The 24,765-nt window shown below is 43.1% G+C and overlaps 1 protein-coding gene across 3 annotated transcripts in view; it reads right to left on the bottom strand.

Moving 5' to 3' along the window:
* ZNF827 (zinc finger protein 827) overlaps positions 1–24,765 on the bottom strand; it is a 188,377-nt gene that overhangs the window by 96,523 nt on the left and 67,089 nt on the right. For all 3 annotated transcript variants that reach the window (XM_040250427.1, XM_040250426.1, XM_040250428.1), the window contains exon 5: positions 18,013–18,246. In XM_040250427.1, coding sequence (XP_040106361.1) covers positions 18,013–18,246 — 234 coding nt within the window. The remainder of the gene's footprint in view (positions 1–18,012; positions 18,247–24,765) is intronic.

The following is a 24,765-nucleotide window of genomic DNA, read 5'->3' as shown; positions in this document are numbered from 1 at the left end:
GAACTGTTACCGTCCGATCCTACAGAGGAGGAGGAAGAAAAGAAGGGGAGGAAGAGGCGGAGAGGGCAGGGTCCAGCACAGCGGCCCTGTGCACAGAGGTCGGCGGGGAAGGTGGCGATGGTGGCAGTGCAGGGGTGCTGCCCACTCCTGCCTTTGGGCACCCACACCCTTACAAGCATTTCTTTCCTTAGTGTCTGCCCCACAGAAGCCCTCAGCCCCACTCTCCCCGCCGCACTGAAATCTGCCACCTGCCCAAACACACCCCACCATTCCTCACCTTGTGCTCAGCTGCTCGGTTGTGTCCAACCGACTCTTTGCGACCCCATGGATTGTAGCCCGCCAGGCTCCTCTGTCCATGGAATTCTCCAAGAATCCTGGAGTGGGTTGCCACTTCCTACTCTAGAGAATCTTCCCAGCCCAGAGATCTAACCGCGCCCCCATCTCTTTCATCTACTGCATTGGCAGGTGGCTTCTTTACCACTAGCGCTGCCTGGGGTTCCTCACCTTATTCCCTTCTCTCGATAATAACCTGGACAGGTTTCAAAATGACTTACACATCCCTCTGTGAGGGCCTTCCTTTATCTCCATCAGACGGCACCCTTCCCTCCTCTGTCCTACCTCTAGACAGTTCAGACCTTGCTAACGTTGCACTGGGCTGTAGTTTTATTATTTACAGATTTGTTTCCCCTGTGGACTGAACGCTTGGCAAGGGCCTCGTTCTGATTCCACTTTCATTCCCAGGACTTTGAAGATACTGGATTAATACCTGTTTGTCGCGTGCATCGCTTGAGGCAGAGCACACAGTCGGTGTGCAATGCTTCTCCCCTCCCTGACTCCTCAGTCTGCTGTGGACACTCACGCATGCCCCGAACCTGACATACAGAAGGGTCCAGCGCCGGCAGTGGTACCGAAGGAAACAACGACAAGGGGCTGTGCTCTCTCTGGACTGCCATCGGGATCCCGACTCAGTGTTTTTGAATAATAATAAAAGAGCCTCTAGAAGCAACACCAATGCCTCCATATGGAAACACTTCACTTTCTAGAGTGATACCCCTGTCAACCAGATGAACTGAAAATCTTTTGTCTTCAACTTGCCATTCTCAAAAAGTTCTGGGCTGGGCACAAAAATGTGGTCCAGGTATGTGTGAACTGATTCCCAGAGGCGTCAGGTTTATTACTTAAAACTTTGTTTAGAAGCCTGGGTGACAGCTCTCACTGCATTCAAGTGAAGCACTTTAGGTAGAGCTGAATCACATTCAAATCCAGCCCCCAAGTGGCCCTGAAACCAACAGTACCAAGTGGAGAAGGGGAGGGGAGGGGGTGGATGGGGAGACACCCCCATCTCCCTTCACTCCTCAGATTCAAAAACCAGGGATCCAAGGAACACCAGCCAAACCATCTCTCCGTGGTACAAAGATAAACAACAAAGTCAGATATTCTATCTACTTCTTAACCCATAATCCAGTTAGGACGCTGGGAAGTGATGGCATTCAGTTCAAGTGAAAAGTACACAGAGGCGCCGTCTCTCCTGTTTCTAATCCATGCAATAAGAACAGAACTTGTCCACCCTACGCGTCCATCAGCAGATGAATGGACAGAGAAGATGTAGCACGTGCATACGGGCTTTCCAGGTGGCTCGGGGGAGAAGAACCCACATGCGAGTGCAGGAGATGCCTGGAGAAGGAAAGGGCAACCATTCCAGTGTTCTTGCCTGCAAAATTCCATGGACAGAAGAGCCTGGTGCGCTACAGCCCATGAGGTTGCGAAACAGTCAGAAAAATATAAATATATATTATAATATAAAATTTTAAATATACATATACTTACACACATATATATGTTAAAGTCACTCAGTCACGTCTGACTCTTTGAGGCCCCATGGACTATACAGTCCATGGAATTCTCCAGGCCAGAATACTGGAGTGGGTAGCCATTCCCTTCTCTAGGGGATCTTCCCAACCCAGGGATCCAAGCCAGGTCTCCCGCATTGCAGGCAGATTCTTCACCAACTGAGCCGCAAGGGAAGCCCACATATATATACATACATACATATATGGTGGAATACTACTCAGGCATTAAAGAGAATGAAATAATGCCATTTGCAGCAACGTGGATAGACCTAGAGATGGTCATACGAAGTGAACTTAAGTCAGACAGAGAAGTACAAATACCCTATGATATCACTTGCATGTGGAATCTAAAATATGACAGAAATGAACGTACGAAACAGAACCATGGACACAGGGAACAGACTGGTGGTTGTCAAGGAGGAGGGATGGAGTGGGAGGTTGGGGTTAGCAGATGTAAGCTTTTCTATATAGAAAGGATACACAACAAGGTCCTACTGTATAGCACAGAGAACTATATTCAACATTCAATGATAAACCATGATGGAAAAGAATATAAAAAAAGAACGTGTATATATATGCATAACTGAATCACTCTGCTGTACAGCCGAAATTAACACAGCACTGTAAATCAACTATACATCAATTTTAAAAAGTGATAAACGTCATGTGTCTCCACAGTGGTCCTCAGCTGAGTAAAAGCTCCCTAGTCCTGCTCTGAGGAACAAATCTCACGCCCAGGGCTTACCCACGGCAGCTTCCACGTCCCAGGAGAGGAAATTCAGGCTCCTTCTGCCCCTACTGGATGAATCGGTCATCTCTTCCCAAGGAAAGAGAGAAGAAACGCTCTCCGTGAAAGGGAACAGTGGTGCAGCAATCTTTCTCTAGTTTTCCTAATACACAAGACCCTCCAAAAACAGCAATCCACTGCCTCTTCCTGGAACAGCAGAATACGAGACTAATTCTCTGGAATGGATAAAATGCATGGTCTCTGGACTTGAGGGTAACAGGCACAGCTGAGGGCAGGGCAGACAAATGGTGTGAGGTAGGGAACTGAATTTCCCCCCTTCAGTTAAAAAAAGGAAAAAATAGCATTTTTCAATAGAAGAGCCTTACAATGACTTGCAGTGCACACACACTCACACAGACACACACACAGACAGACAGACACACACACACACACCCCACCTAGAACTGCACAGGAGTAAATCAGCAAATCATGAGAGCAAGCCAGTATCTATGAAGAAGAAACACAAAGCTGTGCACACCTTTAAATAATTCACCAGACAATTAATGGATTAATTAAATTAGACTGGGACTTCCCTGCCAGTCCAGTGACTTTGCCTTCCAATGCAGGGGGTCCGGGTTCAATCCCTGGTCAGGGAGCTAAGATCTCATGTGTCAAAAAAACAAACCATAAAACAGAAACAATACTAACAACAAATTAATAAAGAGTTTAAAAATGGTTCATGTCAAAAAAAAGTCAGACCATCTTTTCCAGGTGAAAAAGATGCACAATAATCTCAACACTAGGAGAATCCTGTTTAAAGTTATGGGGTTAGGTTTTCTGTATGCCCCCTTCCTTCTCTCTCTCTCTGTCTCTCTCTATCACACACCCCCCTCACAGGTTATATTCCTATAAAAACTTCAAATATTCGATCAGAATTGGCCCTTTGAATTGGATCACCAAAACCACAAGTGAAGTTGCATTTCCCCTCTTAGGAAGGAGAATTAATGAAGGTCTGAAGAGTGAGCTATGGTCACTAGAATTCACAATTAATGGACAGGGTTAAGTAGGAGGTCAACTCAGAAAGACACCATAAGGAACACCCAGCATTCCATTTTATTTATTTATTTTATTTTACTTTACAATTCTGTATTGGTTTTGCCATACATTGACATGAATCCAATCTGCAAGGAAAAATATGCCCTAAAAAAGAACAGAACTCAAACTTTAAAGATCATAAGGAGTGAAATGAGACCTGGAAGTTCCCTTTCAGGGATCCAAGAAACATATCCTTTTTCATCAGAGCAAAGTACTTGAACTTTATTCTTCTGCGCATTCTTCATTTAGTTTTTGTCTCCCCGACATCAGCAAGTAATGCAAGAGGTTCCTTCCCGAGATAACTCAGCTGGGCATTTGCCAATGTTTCCAGCCACAAAACTGAGCTCAGAGCAGCAGCTCAAATTCTGGACTCAATTCAGGGCCTGACACTGCCCAGGGTTAAACCATGTAGGGGGCTCCCTGACACAAAGGAAGGTCCCTCAGACCGGCCACGTGGAAGATGATCACAAGTCAGAATACGAGCATCACACACAAGGGCTGCATTCGATTTCACTTTTATCCAGAGGACAAGAATTAAAATCTTTGAGTCACCGAGGGCTCCGGGAGATGAGCTTCTCCGGCCAGCAGAGGCTGTGGAGGGGGCCAGTCATTATCTGTTGAACTCTGAGTGTCCTGGTGTTAATGTAAAACCTCTCCCAATCATCTTGTTTTCATTTGATGATTTCACGAGAAATTATCTAAAGAGGTGCATTTAAACTGTATGTCTGCCATTTGGTACCATTCCAAATGATCTCATTTTTAAAAAATTAACCTATTTTTCATCTAATGTCCAGAATATACTTTTCTTGTCTCACATTTAAAAAAAAGCGGGGAAAGGGTCAATTCAAGTATCTGATCTAAACCTAAAGCGATTTAACATCATTATTCTTTGCCACTTAATAAATCTAAGTCCTGTCCACCTCATCTGTTGTGATTCATAGGCCTTTGTATACCCTTCTATGAACCTGAATGCAGGAAGGATGGGGTTGGCGGGGGACACACAAGTAGATTTTAAACAGAACTCCTGAAAGAGTCAAAAGTCCTGCTGACATTAAAAAAAAAAAAAAAAGACCAAAAAGCAAGGTCCATCTCTGCCTGGTGGTGGGTTGGCCATTGCCTGACCCTCAATGAAGAGACAAAGCAGAGTGGGCCCTTAATGCCCAAGGAGAGGAAGGCAAACACCAAGAGTTTTATTTCAATCACTAAGAGTTTTACCAAACTTTTAAATATTTTCCACTAACAGATGGTAAAAGGGCTTTAGTATATGCAGACAAGTTTAAAATGCTTTTCTTAGGTGGTGCTAAATATTACTGAATCGTGTCCCAAGGATATCTCTGTTGAGAAGCCCTGACGGCTTCTCTTCCATCGGTCAGTGTTTCCACAAGGCAGGGAAGGGCTGGCGAGATGGTGCAGAAAGCAGAGCACTGTATAACAACATAATAACTGGAACCCAGCGTGAGCATGAGCAGGGGGACGGGATGGGATGAGAACACAGGGTCACGCAGGCAAGGACACTGTCTTGTCCACCTTGGTAGCCCTAGTGGCCAAAAGGAGGCTTGGAAATTAGTAGTTCAGTTCGGTTCAGTCGCTCAATCGTGTCGGACTCTTTGTGACCCCATGAACCGCAGCACGCCAGGCCTCCCTGTCCATCACCAACTCCTGGAGTTCACCCTTCTCGTGAAATCATCCAGCCATCTCATCCTCTGTTGCCCTCTTCTCCTCCTGCTCTCAATCTTTCCCAGCATCAGGGTCTTTTCCAATGAGTCAACTCTTTGCATGAGGTAAGTATTGGAGTTTCAGCTTCAACATCAGTCCTTCCAATGAACACCCAGGACTGATCTCCTTTTGGATGGACTGGTTGGATCTCCTTGCAGTCCAAGGGACTCTCAAGAGTCTTCTCCAACACCACAGCTCAAAAGCATCAATTCTTCAGATCAATTAAATCAGTAATTAAATTGGAAATTAGTAAGGGCTCAATAAATAGTGCTGAGTGAATAAGGGAAAGAAAATAAACAACACCGTAAGAAGAAATGGAAAGGTGTGATGAGAAGTAGAGAAGAGCTAAAGTTCAATGAATCCTCCAAAAAAACTTTATGAACGTTTGCCAAAAATCAAAGCCTTCATGGCGGATGATAGGTGAGCCTCTGCTTACGATGGGGCACCAGCCTTGGGACCCAACCTGTGGGGCTCCCTGGAGTGGGCATGGGACCATGAGACAGTGGGACCCGTTCCCTCTGGGCTCTAACTCCCCATACTTCTAGGAGACGCTGAGTGCATGGATAGTCTCCTAATGCTTTCTGGCTGGTTTTCAACATTCTTTCCCACGTTTTAAAATCAAACCTACTTGCAAGTAGCCTGAGTGACTCATCTTAATGTCCCTTCCTCTCTCTGTTCCCGTGTCCTCTCTGGCACAGGTGGTAGAGAATGACACCAGTCCGGTGGGGCAGGGGGATGAGGAGGGGGACCCTCGGCTGAGAAGTTGGCCCTCCTGCTTGAGCTGTCCCTGTTACACACGGGGTGAGGACTTCAGCCTCAGGGTCTTCAAGAAAACAGGAGTTATACCAGCCTTCTGCTGTGAGCATTTTAGGAGAAACTCTTTTAAACAGTATGGTATGGGCAAGCTGTGCGTGCTCAGTCACCCGGTAATGTCGGTCCTTTGTGACCCCATGGTCTGTAGCCCGCCAAGCTCCTCTGTCCATGGAATTCTCCAGGCCAGAATGCTGGAGTGGGTTGTCACTCCCTTCTCCAGGGGATCTTCCCAACCCAGGGATCAGACCCAGGTCTCCTGCATTGCAGGCAGATTCGTCACCATCTGAGCCGCCAGGGATGCCCTTGAACAGTATCCGGGTAGGATAAGCAGGGTTTGAAAGGTTTTAGCACAAGTGATTGAAAGGAGACAACCATTCATTTCATTTAAATTATCCCAAGTCCCCAGTTTTCTTCTTTATTCCACAGCTTTTAAAAAAGTGCAAAAAATATTACCTGCATATCACCCAGTAGCTTGGCTACAAGTGCTGGTGAATCCCAAGGGAAGACTGCTACCAATATTTAAATTTTTTATTTTTCAGCTATGCCGCATGATCCTAATTCCCTGACCAGGGACTGAACTCTGGCCTCTGCCTTGGAAGCAAGGAGTCTTAACCACTGGACTACCAGGGAAGTCCCTCCTACCGATATTTAAACGTGGAGAGAGGCACAATGATTCCGCTCCCAAGATACAGTCCCACAGATCACTGCCATTTCACCTTTAGTCCCAGTAAGGCTTCAGCTTTGCTAAGGGTCTCTCTCCCTCACAACCAGAAGGCTATTAAGTTTACCTTGGGCAACACGGACATGGGTCACAGGAACTTCCAGAAAGGTTGTCCTGATGGCTGCGACTCCAAAAGGGCAAGAAAAATCTTGGCAGCAACAGGAGGGAAGTGTGTGTGTGTCTGTGTGTGTGTGTGTGCACGTGTGTGTGTGCGTAAGTGGGTTTGCAGGGCTTAGGTGGCAATAGGAGGAATAAGGAAAGACGTTCGTGCCGTATTCTTTCAACAGTGATGCTCACCGCTCAATTTTGAAATTACAGTGAGTGGTGGCAGGTCACATGTATGTCTGTCATTGCCCCCACTTCTCCAGCCTTGGAGAGAAGCATGTGGCAGCCATGGGAAACCAGGAAACAGGCTTGACTCCAGCTGCTGGCCCATACTCAGAAAATAAGAAGTAAACCGACACACAACGCGCCAACTCAAGACAGCCTACGTATGGGGAAAACATATACAAAGTCAAAGTATTAGTCTCTCAGTCGTGTCCTACCCTTTGCGACTGTAGCCCGCCAGGCTCCTCTGTCCATGGGATTTCCTAGGCAAGAATACTGGGGTGGGTAGCCATTCCCTTCTCCCGGGGAATCTTCCCAAAATATGTACATGTGTAGAGTAAACAGAAGACTTATTAGGAAGAAGACTGAGCGTGTGCTAGGTCCTCACACTTTGATAATGAGAAAATAGCACTCGTCAAGCCTTCGCCTTCCTAGAAGGGTGACAGGAGCCGTAAGGGAGAAACAGCTCTCTTCGGGAAAGCGTTCCCTTCGTGGGCTAACACGGACACTGCGCTGCTCAGCGGAAACAGCGGCCATTGCTCTCACCCCGGGTACATCTTCAGCGCTCTCTGTGCAGGCCGGCCCGGGTACCACCACCCAGCTGAGCCCCAGCCCAGTGGGATGTGGCCACTTGGCAGCAGACAGAGGAGCCTCCTCTCCAGAGGTAGGTCTGTGATACCAGCCTGTGCCCAGATGGGCACAGAGGACATGGGGTTTAATTATACATGCAAATGTTCCCCTTCTGTGACATGAATAAGTTAAAAGTGAAAGGTTAATATGGCAACAAGGAGAAATACCATCATGGAATGAGAATGTTTTAGAGCTCTCATTGACGAAAATAATAGCTGTGCTCTGCCTCACAAGACCACGACTGTACTAACACAGCACTAAAACGTCTGAAGAGGGGAGCTGGAAGAGGCTAGAGTGGTGTAAGAGATTCTAAGGCATGGATAAGACACACCATTTCTACCTGGCAGGGAAACTTGTCCTCTCAGTGAAAGACGGAACAGAATGTTTGACTGGTTACTCAAATATTTGCAATCGGCTCCCTCAGGAAGTAGAGTTTCTTCTTAGAGCTGTGACCATCAAATACTATTTACTCATGGCTTCTCCGTGCCACTGTTTGTGTCCTGGATAAGATAATGTCTGCAGAAATGGTTTTGTATTTTGTATTTTGAAAAACAGAAATCAATGGAGGAATACAAGAGACCGGCATGCCAGTGGTGAACACATTTCCTAGGTGTCATTCGCAATTCTTTTGCTCAGTATTGTAAGGGACCTAGAACCCCTTCACCAGTCCCGAATCCACCTGGCACCTCCTAGCCCTCTGGCCCTCTCTCACCCAATCTGGCCAAACAGAAAAGGAATCTGGAATGAAGGTAAAGCCCATGAAATTCCTTTCTGAGCTTTTGCCCGGTTTCTGGAACACAGGCCAATACAAATGTTCATAGCTATATTAATATATGAGCTCTGCACCAGGGAGATGATAATAAAACAAGAGCCCTTTTGAGTCCAGCCTTTCTGAGGCCCAGGTCTCAGTGTGGGAGGTGAGGGAGCCAGAACAAGAAAGCTAAAGGGCGGCCCAGGGGTGAGGACCCTAAGGGAGAAAGAAGTTCCCTCCTCTTGCCCTCCCAGAACTGCTCGAAGCTCTTTCCCACTCTGTCTTGTCTAAACAGCCAGGTAAATAACACCAAGGTACATCCTCTGAGCTTAACAAGATCTAGACCTTCAAGAAAGGAATTCTCTGGGTACATAAACAGGTCACATTTTTATCTTATTAAAGCAATCTATTCCCTGTTTGTATAAGAGAGTGTTTTTGCACTCCAAACCTCCGCAATTCTCACTGAGTTTTCAAGTGCTTAAAAAAAGAGTCTAATTCCTCATTTAAGATTTAACTTCCCCAGTTATGGGTTTTCTGTGTATATGTCTTATGTATACACACACAGATACATATATCCTGAGAGCTGCTTAGGATACATATGGCAATAACAGAGTGTGCTCATTACTGGTAAGACCACCGTTGGTTATATTTATTAAAAGTCATTTAAAAAGCTGACAGAGAAAAGCAAATGTATGATATCATTTATATGTGAACTCTAACCAAAGGAGTACAATGAACTTATCTACAAAACAAACAGAATTACAGGCGAAGAAAACAAACTTATGGTTACCAAGGGGAAAGCAGGGGTAAGGGATAAACTGGCAGATTGGGACTGACATGTATACACTACTATATAGAAAACAGATAACTAGAAAGGACCTACTGCATAGCACAAGGAACTCTACTCAATACCCTGTAATGACCTATATGGGAAAAGAATCTTAGAAAGAGTGGATATATGGATATGTATAACCGATACACTTTGCTGTATACTTGAAACTAACACAACATTGGAAACTGACTATATTCCAGTAAAAATTAAAAAAATAAAGCTAACATATAAATATTCTTTGCTATCAGCTGAAGTACAGAATGTTATAGCAAATACAGAAATCACAGAGGTCAACCCCACTATGGAGGTATTTATTCAATAAATTAGGTTTCATAGTCTTTATATCTGAAAACTAACTACGGTGAAAATGTACATAAAGACAGGCTTTCGTGTTAACAGTAAACAAGTCCCCATTTTTTACCCAATTTTTGGAATTATGGAAATGTGATAATTCCCTATCACAAGCAACAAAACAGAGACAAATTGGATTATAAGTAAAACCTTTTGCACCGCAAATACTACCATCAAAAAAGTGAAAAGCAGAATGAGAGAAAGTATTTGCAAATCATATATCTGATAAGAGACTTATATCCAGAATATATAAGAAAATTTTACAACTCAAAAATAAAAAGGCAAATAATTTAAAACCAGTGAAAGAACTTGAGTAGACATTTCTCCAAAGAAGGTATACAAATGGCCCAAAAGCACATGAAAATATGCTCAACAACATTAGCCATCTGGGAAATGAAGATCAAGACCACAATGAGATACTAGCTCACACCCCGACGATGGCTATAATAAAATAGACAGACAATAACAACTTTTGGCGAGGATGTGGAAAAACTGAAACTCCCATACGTTGCTGTGGGGATATAAAATGGTGCAGCTGCTTTGGTAAACAGCTTGGCAATTTCTCAAAATGTTAAACATAGAGCTACCATCTGACCCAGGAATTCCACTCTGAGGTATATACCCAAGAGAAATGAAACACGTCTACACAAAAACTTGTACATGAATGTTCTTATCAGCAAAAGTTGGGAAGCAACCCAATTGTTCAACAATAGATGAATCAATAAACAAAATGTGGTATATCCATTTTATACCATGTATAAAATTACTATTATTGGTGTATTCATTCCAATAATATCAATGGAATATTATTCTGCCATAAAAAGGAATAAGGTACGGATGCACGTTACAAGAGAGATGGGCCTTGAAAACATTATGCTAAGTGAGAGAAGACACTTATTGAGTGATTATACTCATATGGAATGTCCACAATAGGAAAAATCTATGGAAAGGCAGTGGATTAGCAGCTGGGAGGGTACTGGGAGAAGAAGCAGTAAGGAGTAACTAGGTACAGAGCTTCTTTCTGGGGTGATAAAAATATTCTGCCACTGGAACTGGTGATGGTTATGCAACTCTGTGAATACACTAAAAGCCACTGAATGGTATATTTTAAATAGGTAACTTTTATGGTATGCAAATTATATCTCAATAAAGATGCTGAGAAAGTAGGATGGTGTTTACAAAAGCAGTTTAGAAGTCCCTTAAACGTAACAATCTAAAATGTATACTTGATTATGGGACTTCCCTGGTGGGCCAGTGGTTAAGACTCTGCCTTGCAATGCAGAAGACACAGATTCCATCCCTGGTCAGGGAACTAAGATCCCACATGCCACAGAGCAACTAAGCCAGCATGCCAGAACTAGAGAGTCTGTGCACTGCAACCGAAGATCCTGCATGCTGCAACTAAGATCCAAAGCAGCCTAATAAATAAATAAAATAAAATAAACAAAATACATGCATTATTAGAAAAGTAGGGTAACAGGTTCAACAGGTTCCTCCAGGTGCTTAAAAAAATTTGAAGTTAAAAAAAAGCATTTTTTCAATTTCAGACTGATTAGACTAGGCCCTTTTGACATTTTCATGCTTTCAAATTCCTCAGCATCACATACTTGACAATGTGCTAAACAGACAGCATTAATAAAATAAAATACTTTTTTTTTCTTTTACTGACGCTTCTAAATTACTCTTTAGCTCTTTTATAGTTTGCTAGCATGTCCAACGTGTTCACTCTAGGAGTGAGTTCCTTTCCATGGTGTGTAAGCAGGGAGAAATCACGGGAACTAGGGAAAACTAGGCCTTCCAGGTTCTTTCCACCATTCAGTGAAATAACTTGTAAGTTTGAAGGAGGGCAATGTGAGATGACACTAATATAAACCAAAAATACCTATTTTCCATCCCTATAGACTTTACTGAAGTCATGAGGAAGTCATAGCTTATAAAGTTTGATGCACTACAATTTTCCAAGGGAGAAATACTAAATAGAACAGTGAACAGTTTTGCCCTGAGAACTTACTTAGCTAAAATCTCTACTTTATCTCAATGAATTCTTTAGTCTCGGACATAATCTTTGATTTGTTGGGGGTGAGGGTAGGGAGATTTCCCCTCGCCCTCAAAGAATGCACACGTTGCCCAGAAATAATCATGAAATTTCACAGCAAAGAACATGGAAACAAATAGTATTATCTGAGGCTCACCAGCAATGCCATCCTTGATTTATTAGGGACACATGCCCTTCTAAAAAACATTCCCGGTTTCCATTTTTTTCCTAATAAATTAAAAAGAATCTCCACTGAAGAGAGATGATTCTTTTTTAAAAGTAAAATGTGCATTTAAGATAAGGGTGGGATGGGGGGAGGGAAGGAAGGCTCAAAAAGGAGGCAATGTATGTATAATTATGGCTGAAATAAACACAATATTGTAAAACAATTTTCCTCCAATTAAAAAACAAACAAAAAAGAGAGCTTTCTTCTCTGTCAGTTCCAAGCTGAGGAACTCTTTTCAGATGAACAAAACTTACATCTCTAATTAACCATTTCCTTGGCACAGAGCTTCTCAAAACTAAGCTTTCAGAATTACTTACAAAAAAACTCGGCGTTTCAACTGGGTCCATAGAAGAACTCAAGAATTTGCATTTCTATTAACTTCCCTAAGGGGATTCCCTGGTGTCTCAGACAGTAAAGAATCCGTCTGCAATCCAGGAGACCTGGGTTCGATCCCTGGACAGGGAAGATTCCCCTGGAGACTCCAGTATTCTTGCCTGGAGAATTCTATCTTCTCCAGCTCATGCTGACTCTGCTCCTCCGGGGACCACACTTTGAGGAGCATGGCCTCAGCATACAGAGTTGCTCCTGGCTAGGTCAACTCCTGGCTGGGCAGTTTTCTCCAAAACTCCACCAGAAAGGAAAGACAACCACCACCCAAAAGCCAAACACACTTATGTCACTTCCGTCGGGCCCAACTCTGCGACCCTATGGACAGTAGCCCTCCTGGCTCCTCCGTCCATGGGATTCTCCAGCAAAGAATACTGGAGTGGGTTGCCATGTCCCACTCCAGAGGATCTTCCCAACCCAGGGATCGAACATGCGTCTCCTGAAGCTCCTGCGTTGCAGGTAGATTCTTTACCACTGAGCCACTGAGGAAGCACCCCCCTCCCAACCCCTGCAAAACGTGCACTTCCTATTAAATTCCCTTTCTTGTCTAAACTGGCTGAAGAGGATCTGTTACTTAAAACCAAAGGGGCCCTAATTAAAACTGTTAACAAAGTCAATCTTTGGGTACCTTTCCTCTCTGTTTCAGCTCACCTTGGAGATTGAATTCATCTTAAAACTTCATCCTACCCAAGTTTACCTGCTTCTCAATATCTCTGCATTGAAGTCCTTTCTTACATAGATGATTCCCTGAACTCTACATCACTATGTATTTCAAATCCAGGACCTACCTGGATTCCTCTACATGAGGCAATTATAATTTATATTTCCCTCCAAGACTAGGTAGGGATAAATGAATATAAATCAGAAATGAATATAAATCCATGTGGCTTCCTTCTTTGAGCACGGAAAAAAGAAACCCAATATACATGTTTTGAATTAAGATCTAATGGGAGGTTTTATTTACCACGTTCAGTTCAGTTCAGTCGCTCAGTCGTGTCCGACTCTTTGCAACCCCATGAATCGCAGCACTCCAGGCCTCCCTATCCATCACCAACTCCTGGAGTTTACCCAAACTCATGTCCATCGAGTCGGTGATGCCATCCAGCCATCTCATCCTCTGTCGTCCCCTTCTCCTCCTGCCCCCAATCCCTCCCAGCATCAGAGTCTTTTCCAATGAGTCAACCCTTCGCATGAGGTGGCCAAAATATTGGAGTTTCAGCTTCAGCATCAGTCCTTCCAATGAGCACCCAAGGACTGATCTCCTTTAGGATGGACTGGTTGGATCTCCTTGCAGTCCAAGGGACTCTCAAGAGTCTTCTTCAACACCACAGTTCAAAACCATCAATTCTTCAGTGCTCAGCTTTCTTCACAGTCCAACTCTCACATCCATACATGACCACAGGAAAAACCATAGCCTTGACTAGATGGACCTTTGTTGGCAAAGTAATGTCTCTGCTTTTTAATATGCTATCTAGGTTGGTCATAACTTTCCTTCCATGTTAGATTAATTTAAATATCTCATTTTTCATTAACGTTTCTGAATACCTCCAGCTTTCCAGCCACTTATTTTTATGGGATTCATATTTTTAAATGGCATTCTTACCTGCCTACTTCTTGGTTCTACCATATATGTGGTATACTGTACATATGCATGACCAGGGAGGAGAGGGAATTTCTTTGTTTCTTTGAGTCTAGCTATTTCTCTTTTTTGTCTTTTTTAATTTATTGAGGTATAGTTGATTTACATTACAGCGACTTTTCTTAAAGCACAAAAGAGACAGAGTAGATAAAACTTTGTGTCACTTAGGGCTCTAGGTCATACCTGGGGTAACACATCTGCTCTTTAAGTTTTCAAAGTCACTAGATGCTGCAAATCCAGAGGTTAAGAGTGACTTGATTCTCTTAGTCTCTCTGATGTTATATAGCCTCTGAATTTGATTTCAGGATTTGGGTCTTTTTAAATCAGGACTTCTGGGACTCATCTTTGGCAACTATATGCTTAGCAGAAAAGTCTGATTATCTTGGCTGCCTCGTGTCACATAACAGGTAGTCCCAGATACCCAGTGGTTTTCTTAAAGTGGGTTGCTTTCTTTATGGTAATCAATTTACTTGGCCCAGCTGCCAGGCACTTGACTGCCCAACTAACAACTAGAAATAGGACTTTAGCCACAAGGAAGGAAGAAACCTCAGATTTTCCTAAACACACAGTGAATGAAAAATTTTGCCTGGTCACTAATACATCTGTGTTTTCCTCATGAAACAGAAATGTCAATTTGGAAAACAATATAACTACAGAGGTTTCTCCACCTAGGAAAGTTTCACATGATATCTGACCTGGCCATGAGCCCAACATCCATCATGAAGGACTTAACATAAATTAATTTAAAACCGGAAATGAGGCAGCTGAAATTGTTGACTAGTTTCCTCTTGTTAATTCATGGAAAAGATTGAAAGAACCTAAGCTATGGCAGATCATAGCTTTGAAAGTCAAAGAAATAAGTAACAGAGAAGAAAAATTCTCTTATTCCACATTTTAGGTATTCCTTGGGTCAAAACTTAAAGAAGGAAAAAAATGTACAGTGATGCATGGGACATACCTTTCTCATCCAACTCTTCTGCACCATATGGATTTTCCCCAGGGGAACAGAAGACTATAAAAGAAAATTAGCAAGGCAGGGACTCCCACACATAGGAATACCTGTTGGGATATCAGATGAGACTACCTGCATAGACGTTACTCCTGTCTATACGCGGACAGGAAATACCATGGGAAACGGGGGGGCCTGAGGAACCCAGACAGGTCCTCTCCTCAGATGCCTTTCAGGGCATAAACACTGAATTGCTAAAATTATAACTTGAGGAAACACAGCATAGGAGGTTTTCTTCCTAACATCTTCCTTGTCCCAAGAGCACCAATCTGTCCGTGATTAGAAACCCTAATGCCCACTTTAAACCTAATAAAAGGTGAGGTCTCTTTACCTTTGTGGCTTAGGAATGAAAAGACACTTGTTATTTTCAAGTCACACTCCTATTTTTAGGAATGACTTGGAGACTTCTTCACAGTTTCCTGGCCACAATCTGCTAGACTGTTCAAGTATGAAGTTCCAAGTGCAAAGCACTGATTGAATGCATTCCACTGCCCTGGATTACTTCTGACTAGACCACAAGCATCTAGAAGGTAGGGACTGTGGTACATATTTCTTTAACCTAAGTCAAAGCACACAGAAATGCTTGGGAAATTTTTTCAGGGCAAAACATACTTATCTTAGTCTTCAAACAAGTCTTCATTTCCACAGCATGGAGCAGAGGAGATGCCTTTGGAAATACGAACGTGTCATCCGTTCAACTATTGTCTTTTTTGTTTTCTTTTTAAAAGAAGTTTGGTTGCACCCTACGGCTTTCGGGATCTTAGTTCCCAGGCTGGGGATCAAACCAGCAATGGAAGTACTTGGCAATGAAAGCAAGGAGTCCTACCCACTGGAACCACCAGGGAATTTCCGATTCAACTGTCGTGGAGCCCCACAGCATGTGTATTCACTAACACTCAACATAAGCATTCAGAAGAGCCATTACTGACCACAAATATCATTAAATGTGCATGGCTGCCTAGCTGTATTCTATTTCGGGGATCTCATTACTACCCAGGAAATGATTTCATACTTCATTGTCTCAAATCGCATCATCCAAAAGAATCAGGATAAAACGGTTTCCTTAGAGAACGTCTTTCCTTCGATCTTGTGTTTGCATATTATCTTTGGGGGCCACCCCAGCTTTCTCGGCTTGCAATGCTGGCTACACAGCAAATTCTGAAACAGAAATACTACATACTAGAATCTTACCATTAAGAGGAGACAGGAGTCACTGTTGGAAGAGAGTTAAAGTCATAATATGCAAGTCCATGTTATGAGAGAAGGAGGAGAGAGCTGTGTGACCTCCCTGAATTGACTGGAAAGCCAATAGATTACTGGATGTCACCAAGACCGTTTGACATAGGAGGGAGGGTTCAAATTATGAAAGCATGTTGGCCTGAACAAGTTTCCTTTTAAACCTGCAGCTTTTAGCAATTAGCACAACCTTGCGAGACCTCCCATTTACATAGGAGAAACTGTACCATCAGTTTAGAAAAATGGGGTGATAGTAAGGATGTAATCATTGTATTATGCTTTATCTGTAACAAAATGTCCCCTGGAAGTTCCAGTGTGTTTTAAATTCACATCAAAACAAAGAATTCTTAATCCCACCAACTGGCAAATACAGGAATTTCAACTGTTCAGATGCAATAATTTTAAGTAAATAATTATTAATTTCTTACTTTCCAACCTACTGGTCAACCAGAAACACACAACTGCTGGTGAAATGACACTAGGAAGGGGTCTCACTAATACATTTCTTGCTTTCATCCTCCAAGTATCATAAATTACAAACTGAATTTACCATCCTCCAAGTAGGATCCATACCAGCATTCTGACTTTCTAAAAATTATCTTTAAGCAGCAATGAACTAAGGAGGGGATGTGATTTGATAAGTATTATTATTAACATAACTTTTCTTTCCCTGTTTTTAAAGTCATACTTTTGAATTTTATACTACACGTGTTTCTTGCTCTGTGCATGTGCTAAGCCCCTTCAGTCATGTCTGACTCTTTGCAACCCTAGGGACTGTAGCCTGACGGACTCCCCTGTCCATGGGATTCTCCAGGCAGAATACTGGAGTGGGTTGCCATGCCCTCCTCCAGAGGATCTTCCTGACCCAGGGATTAAACTTGCATCTTTTACATCTTCTGCATTAAAGAACCTGCAGGTGGATTCTTTACCACTAATAACACCTGGGAAGCACATACGTCCAAACACACTAAATTTTTCAAAACACACTAAATTTTTATCTGTTCTGAAGCTCATGGAACAGATAGGAGACTGGGTGGGAAAATAAATCCAAAATACATGAATTTCAAATTCTAAACCAATCTGCCAAAATTGGATAAGCTGAAATGACATTTAGATACTAACAAAAATAATATTTGTCTCAAGAACTTAGATTAATTACTGTAATATTCCATTATGAGAAATTTCTATTTATAAAATCTCATTGCTACTCTATTGCTAATCACTTCAAGTGCCATCTTAATGGTTTATTAAGTTCAGAAAAATATTTTTAATGGTTCGTAAATAAAATAGTACGAAAACACCAAACAGCGCAAGGTCCTCTATTAGGAAGGAAAGATATTTTGATCAATTAACAGAAGTGCTTTGCATGTCATTAGAACCCATTTAAAATTATGACCTACATCATCTTAGAAAAGCAAGTGTTTCCCAACAATTTGCAGCCACAATCAGGAAAAGAGGAGAGTATTTAATAAGATAGATGCACGGCCAACATCCACAAACAAACTCATACACGAAACACATGAATTTAAGGCAAGTAAGCCAATCATTCCTGACTTTACCTTAATAATGCGATATTGCTGCCAACAGGCTAATGTAACCCATGGGGAGCCCAGTTGGCTTGCAAGTGATGGTATCAGTATGTGAATATTTTAGAAGAAATCAAGTACCTGATAGTTTCATGAGAAGTTCAGATGCTGCTTTAACTGACATATCCCGTCTTAGTACGTTGCCCTTTGCTTCCTGGGGCTTAAGCGTGTCCTCAGAGATGCTCGCGGCTGACACTTCAGACTCGGGGCTGAACACATAGCTGGACCGAGGCAATGTGACGCTTAGGGTCTCCTCGTCCTTAGGCTCCTCTTTTACTTTAAAATTGAGATTCATGGGCTCCTTCTGATTTGCAGCTGTCAAAAGAAGAAAGGGATTACATACATATACATATATGAGAGACCATTCCTGCTCTTAGCTGCTCCCTACTTAATGAAGTTTGGAATGCATGAACACACCAAGCTAGCACCGGAAGGACCACAGCCCCATCAAAACAGGCTGAGCCCTCAGCACAAAAATACAAGACACTCCATGAGAGCAGGACTTAGGAGGGTGTGGGCTTCTGAATCTTTGGAACATATCGTATTTCAAGAAGTGCTGCCTCTACAAAGTGTCTGGGCATCTTCTCTTTGGTTTCCCTCAGTGTCTTCTTTCCAGTATATGTCACTGCCTCTCTGACCTCTTAGCACTCTCCCTACCTAATGCTGTTATAGAATAATGCATTCCAACAGTTACTCTGCCATAAAACATGGCAGAGAAACATGTTAGTCGCTCAGTCGTGTCTGACTCTTTGCGACCCCATGGACTGTAGCCCCCAAGGCTCCTCTGTCCACGTAATTCTACAGGCAAGAACACCAGAGTGGGTTGTCATTTCCTTTTCCAGGGGGTCTTCCAGACCCAGGGACTGAACCTGGTCTCCCACATCGCAGGCAGATTCTTCATGGTCTGAGCCACCAGAGGAGCTCCTGAACGTGAGTTCATGGCAATAATCCAAGCAAAAGCCTAGACAGCAGTGGCCAGGTGAGATGGAGTCTGTCAAAGAGGAAAGCTCAGCACAGAGATGTGCTGCTTTCGCCTTATCATATAAGCTGACGCTGCTGCTGCTAAGTCACTTCAGTCGTGTCCGACTCTGTGCGACCCCATAGACCGCAGCCCACCAGGCTCCCCCGTCCCTGGGATCCTCCAGGCAAGAACACTGGAGTGGGTTGCCATTTCCTTCTTCAGTGCGTGAAAGTGAAAAGTGAAAGGGAAGTTGCTCAGTCGTGTCCGACTCTTAGCGACCCCATGGACTGCAGCCCGCCAGGCTCCTCCATCCATGGGATTTTCCAGGCAAGAGTGCTGGAGTGGGTTGCCACTGCCTTCTCCATAAGCTGACGCTACAGCCCCACAAAGAGTGGGGCAGGTATTTGGCTCTGTCTTTCTGGCCTATATCTTGTAGTCCAAATTATCTCCTAGCCCATAATGGGCATTTTTAAAGGAAAAAAATATATATTATTTTCTAAATGTAATGTTAGTTTTGCAGAGAAGCTGCAAAGATGATACAAAAAGTTCCCACACATCCTTCACCCAGAGTTTCCTAAAGTTAACATCTTACGTAACCATGGGGCATTTGTCAGAACGAAGCAATTCCCATTGCTATGATCTAAGATCCAGATTGTAGTCAGATTTCACCAGTTTTTCCACTGAAGTCCTTTTCCATTTCTAGCATGGTTGGCTGGTGTGGTGTGTGTGGTCAGAGCAAAGCTGACTGGCCTATTATGGGATGGATTCTGTGGCTTGGCTATACCACAGCAAGTCTTCCCCACTGCGCTACATACTACTTCCTGGTCTTCCTTGGGAAAAACCAAGGAGGAAGACAAGCAGCCTCTTGAGCCACTTGCCACTTTCACAGGCATCTCGCTTCCCTTTAAAGGGTCGTAGTAGGAAAACTTTAGGTTGGTTATATTAGGTATACTGGTATTTTGAGAAAGAAGATCTCATCCCAATACAGAAATTTCAGAAATGCTTACTAGAATGAGCCTTAAGCTGACACCTGCTTAACAAAGAAAAATAATAAAAGGATAAATCCCCAAAGCAAACACCTATCACCCCCTGCCCACCACCTGCCTCCAGCCAATAGGTAAGCACAAAGTCCTTTCTTTCTGTCTCATGCCCCACTAAGAATATTTATTCTGGAACCAGAAGTTCACACAGACCAGCCTATTCGGAAACTGAACCGCAGAAGGCTAGTGACCTCTGGAAGTTTTACTACCAGAAAGATAAGTGTGTGTGCATGCTCAATTGTGTCCGACTTTATGTGACCCCAAGAACTGTAGCCCGCCAGGCTTCTTCATCCATGGGATTTTCCAGGCAAGAATATTGCAGTGGGTTGCCATTTCCTTCTCCAGGGGATCTTCCCGGCCCAGGAACAGAACCCACATCTCTTGTGTGTCCTGCACTGGCAGGCAAGTTCTTTACCACTGTGCCACCCGGGAAGTCCTATAAAGAGCCAGGACTGAAACCCAGGTCTATGGATTGTCCACTTTGTATCCCTTCCCACCTCCATCACACCATCCCTCCGTCTCTGGTCTCTGTGTTACACCAACACTTGAATGGAACTTGACCTTCACGTCTTTGCTAAAATACCACCCTCTCGATGAAGGCCCTGACCATCCTAATCAAGACTGCAACCCCTACCCCCACAGTACCCCCAATCTCTCTTACCCAACTTTAACTTTCCTTTTTACTCCAAAATGTTTATCACCGGAAAACACTTCATTGTGGACTGAATTTTGTCTGCCCACCTCCCCGGATACATATATGGAAGGCCTAACTTCCACTGTGACTGTATTTGGAGATGGGGAGGTAATTGGTTAAATGAGGCCGTTAGGGTTGGGTGAGACCCTGATACAATATGATCGGTGTCCTGAGAATGAAAGAGACACAAAGGATGGGCACACACAGAGTAAAGACCACGAGGGACACAGCAAGAAGGCAGTCATCTCGAGAGGCCTCAGGAGAAACCAAACCTGCCCGCACCTTGATCTCAAACCTCCAGAAGGATGAGAAATACATTTCTGTTGTGTGAGCCACCAAGGCCATGGTATTTTGCCAAGACAGCCCCAACAGACAGCCCCAACAGACCCATACTACATCATTTTCTCGTTTATTATGTTAACAATTTATGGTCTACTTCTTCAATGTCAGTGCAGGACACACAAGAGATGTGGGTTCGATCCCTGGGCCAGGAAGATCCCCTGGAGAAGGAAATGGCAACCCACTCCAGTATTATTGCCTGGAGAATCCCATGGACGGAGGAGCTTGGTGGGCTACAGTCCATGGGTCTCAAAGAGTCGGACACGACTGAGCGACTTCACTTTCTCCAGTTCAAAGATAGGTTTTCATGAAGTTGATGACCTTTACGGGGTTTTATTTCTTTTTATTTTTCTATTTTCTCCCTCAAAAAATTCTTTTCATTGTGAAATAAAATGTCATTTAAAAATGTGCGTAAAACTGATATGTAGAGTTTAACAATAAAGTGAATGACACTGTAAAAATCCTTTTGGGTCAAGATATAGAAAAGCCCTGTTTACTTAACAAATAGGAAGCTCATGTGTCGGGCTGGTGGGCCTCTGGGCTCCACTTTATGAAGAGAGGTGTGTCTGTCACGGGCACCCTTTCTGAGGTCTGGGGAGTACGTTCATGCTCAGCCGCTTCAGCCGTGTCTGACTCTTTGTGACCCCATGGACCCCAGTCTGCCAGTTTCCTCTGTCCATGGGATTCTCCATGCAAGTATGCTGGAGTGGGTTGCCATGCCCTCCTCCAGGAGACCTTCCTGACCCAAGGATGGAACCTGCATCTCCTGCACTTATCCACTGAGTTCTTTATCCACTGAGCCATCTGGGAAGACCAGGGAGTATGTTAAACTTTTCAAAAATGAGCTAGGATGGAGAGCCGATGCTCACTGCATCCTGTCTACTTCCCATCATCAAAGGCAATGACCTTTTTCTATAAATGCTGATGTACCTGAATGTGTAGAACAGGGCCTGGAACAACACTTAGTAGGTGCTCAACATATATTTGTTGAATGAATAAAATATGTTGGTCACAAATCAGTGATATCTCTTGGCACTCCATTACAACTCACGGTAAACAAGAACCATGAATCCCAAAATATTTTACCAAAGGCAATCAGAAGTGCTTTCCCAAGGTATCATTAGATCTGGGATAAAACTTCCCAGCCCAGAGAAAGCTAAAAGCTCTGCTACTACACTACAACTCTTATTGAGGTGTTTCTGAATGATCACTTGGACTTTGGTATTACTAAAGGAGGAACCCAGAAGAATCTCTGGAAAACTGCTGAAAATCTAGTCCACTGGGGAGAATGCCATTGGAAACCAAACCCAGGAAAACAAAGCCATGCCTAGGGCAATGTTCAAGCATGTGTTTTGGACCTCTACAGAAGGTAACTCCTAAGAGAATCCTGTTTAGCACATTTCTCCCCTTTCAACTACTTCTGGAGGGCTTTTTACCAGCCATCTCCTGAAGTTTCTCTCACCTAAGCCTTTCTTCCAGAATCCTTCATAAAACATTTTCCAAGAGTATCCTAATTTAGTGGACACAGAATAATTAAATGGATGCTGTCTATTAAGTCTGTAACTTCAGTTCTTTGGGAAGGAACAATACAAAGTGAGTGGTTATGTATTTTTAAAAATGCTTTCAGTTCAGTTCAGTCGCTCAGTCGTGTCCGACTCTTTGCGACCCCATGAATCGCAGCACGCCAGGCCTCCTTGTCCATCACCAACTCCCGGAGTTCACTCAGACTCACATCCATCAAGTCAGTGATGCCATCCAGCCATCTCATCCTCTGTCGTCCCCTTCTCCTCCTGCCCCTAATCCCTCCCAGCATCAGGGTCTTTTCCAATGAGTCAACTCTTCGCATGAGGTGGCCAAAGTATTGGAGTTTCAGCTTCAGCATCAGTCCTTCCAAAGAACACCCAGGACCGATCTCCTTTAGGATGGACTGGTTGGATCTCCTTGCAGTCCAAGGGACTCTCTAGTCTTCTCCAACACCACAGTTCAAAAGCATCAATTCTTCGGCGTTCAGCTTTCTTCACAGTCCAACTCTCACATCCATACATGACCACAGGAAAAACCATAGCCTTGACTAGACAGACCTTTGTTGGCAATGCTTTAGATCTGCATATTTTATTTTTGAAACTTTAAAAAATTCTAAGGTGAGGCTAGGAAAGAGATAAGAAACTGCTGGAGCCCTAGAAGCAAATCCAAACTATTGGAGAGGACAACCATTGAGCTAATGTTCTCTGAAGGTAGAAGGTAGCTTTTGGGAGCATTAGTCAGAACACATGCTATATAAGATTTAAGGGGAAAAAAAGATATTTGGCATCGTTAGCACAACCCAAATTTAACAGAATTGCAATGACACTTAAAAAAAATACACAAGCTGTATGTTGCTGTTTTTGTTGCTATTTTATAAATTTGCAAGGTACTTTACACCTGGTTTTCATTCTGACAATGTCAAGAATGGCATAAAATGAGCAATGTGCTAGGGAGGTGTAAATGCAGCTAATGACATATCAAAAAATATGTGGGAAACTCTCATTCGTCCAAGTTTAAATTTCCCAAGCACTTGGGTCTAAATAGATGATATAAAAATAGCAATATGAAGGCTACATTGCTTTCTTTCAATTACCAGAAATATTTGCACTGAGAATAGTATATAAAGCCTTATATTTTAAAATTAATATGACAATAATTGCCATCATTTTTTACTATTGTACTTTAAAAAAACCTATTATCTTTTACAGAGAAAGGTGGAACTAAAGATGTTGTTTTTCTCTTTGGGGAAATTGCTAGAGAAAAGCAGTAATTTATGACTCACTGCCTAGTCTTTGCTTCAGTCTTACCACTAAGAAGATCTGTACACATATGGAACTCAATTCATAAAGAACTTTCACAGCAACTGCCTTGACTTCTGTTTATGTATCTTAAAGCTTCCAGACACTCGACTTAACGCAGCAAGGAAGCCCAGCTAACTAAGAGACCCCTGTCTCTCACTGTTCAAGCATTTTGTGACCTGAGAAAATTATGACTAAAAATTATGTATATCTGTTAAGTCAATGCACTCAACAGAGCTGGGTTGCCATTGAAAGGAAATAAATCAGTTTTTTTTTCTAAATCAGGATTTAGAAAGGATTCAAGATAAATGCTAATATGGGAAAGGAATGGGGAAGCCACTAGGATAAAATGATTCCAAGTTTCTAATTCTAATAGGCCAGCATTAATGAGTTGTAAAAGGAACCGTCATTCTAGCAAGGTGTCATCAGTGTCATCAATACACACTGAGATTCTGTCTAAGCCCCTCCCATCTCTGACCCCAGTACAATGCTATATAACTTCCTTAAAGACCATTATTTGGAGACTTCCCTGGTGGTACAGTGGCTAAGACTCTATGCTGGGCCTGGGTTCGATCCCTGCTTAGGGAACTAAATCCCACACGTCACAACTAAGAGATCATATGTCACAACTAAAGATCCCATGTGCCACGACTAAGACCCAGCACAGCCAAATAAATAAAATATATATTTTTTAAAGACCACTATTTGTTTTAAAGACGCACACAAATAGCATTTGAATTGTTATACAGGAATCGATCCTTCCATCAACCACAGGAGACAAGTATTATTACCATCTTCATCTTAGAGGTGGAGAAGGCAATGGCACCCCACTCCAGTACTCTTGCCTGGAAAATCCCATGGACGGAGGAGCCTGGTGGGCTGCAGTCCATGGGGTCGCACCGAGTTGGACATGACTGAAGTGACTTAGCAGCAGCATCTTAGAGGTGAAGGAACCAAGGCCCCAAGAGGTTAAGGGCC

The sequence above is a fragment of the Oryx dammah genome, unplaced genomic scaffold, assembly GCF_014754425.2.
Source record: "Oryx dammah isolate SB20612 unplaced genomic scaffold, SCBI_Odam_1.1 HiC_scaffold_12, whole genome shotgun sequence".
Lineage (NCBI taxonomy): Eukaryota > Metazoa > Chordata > Mammalia > Artiodactyla > Bovidae > Oryx > Oryx dammah.
This window is presented reverse-complemented; position numbering and strand designations above follow the sequence as displayed.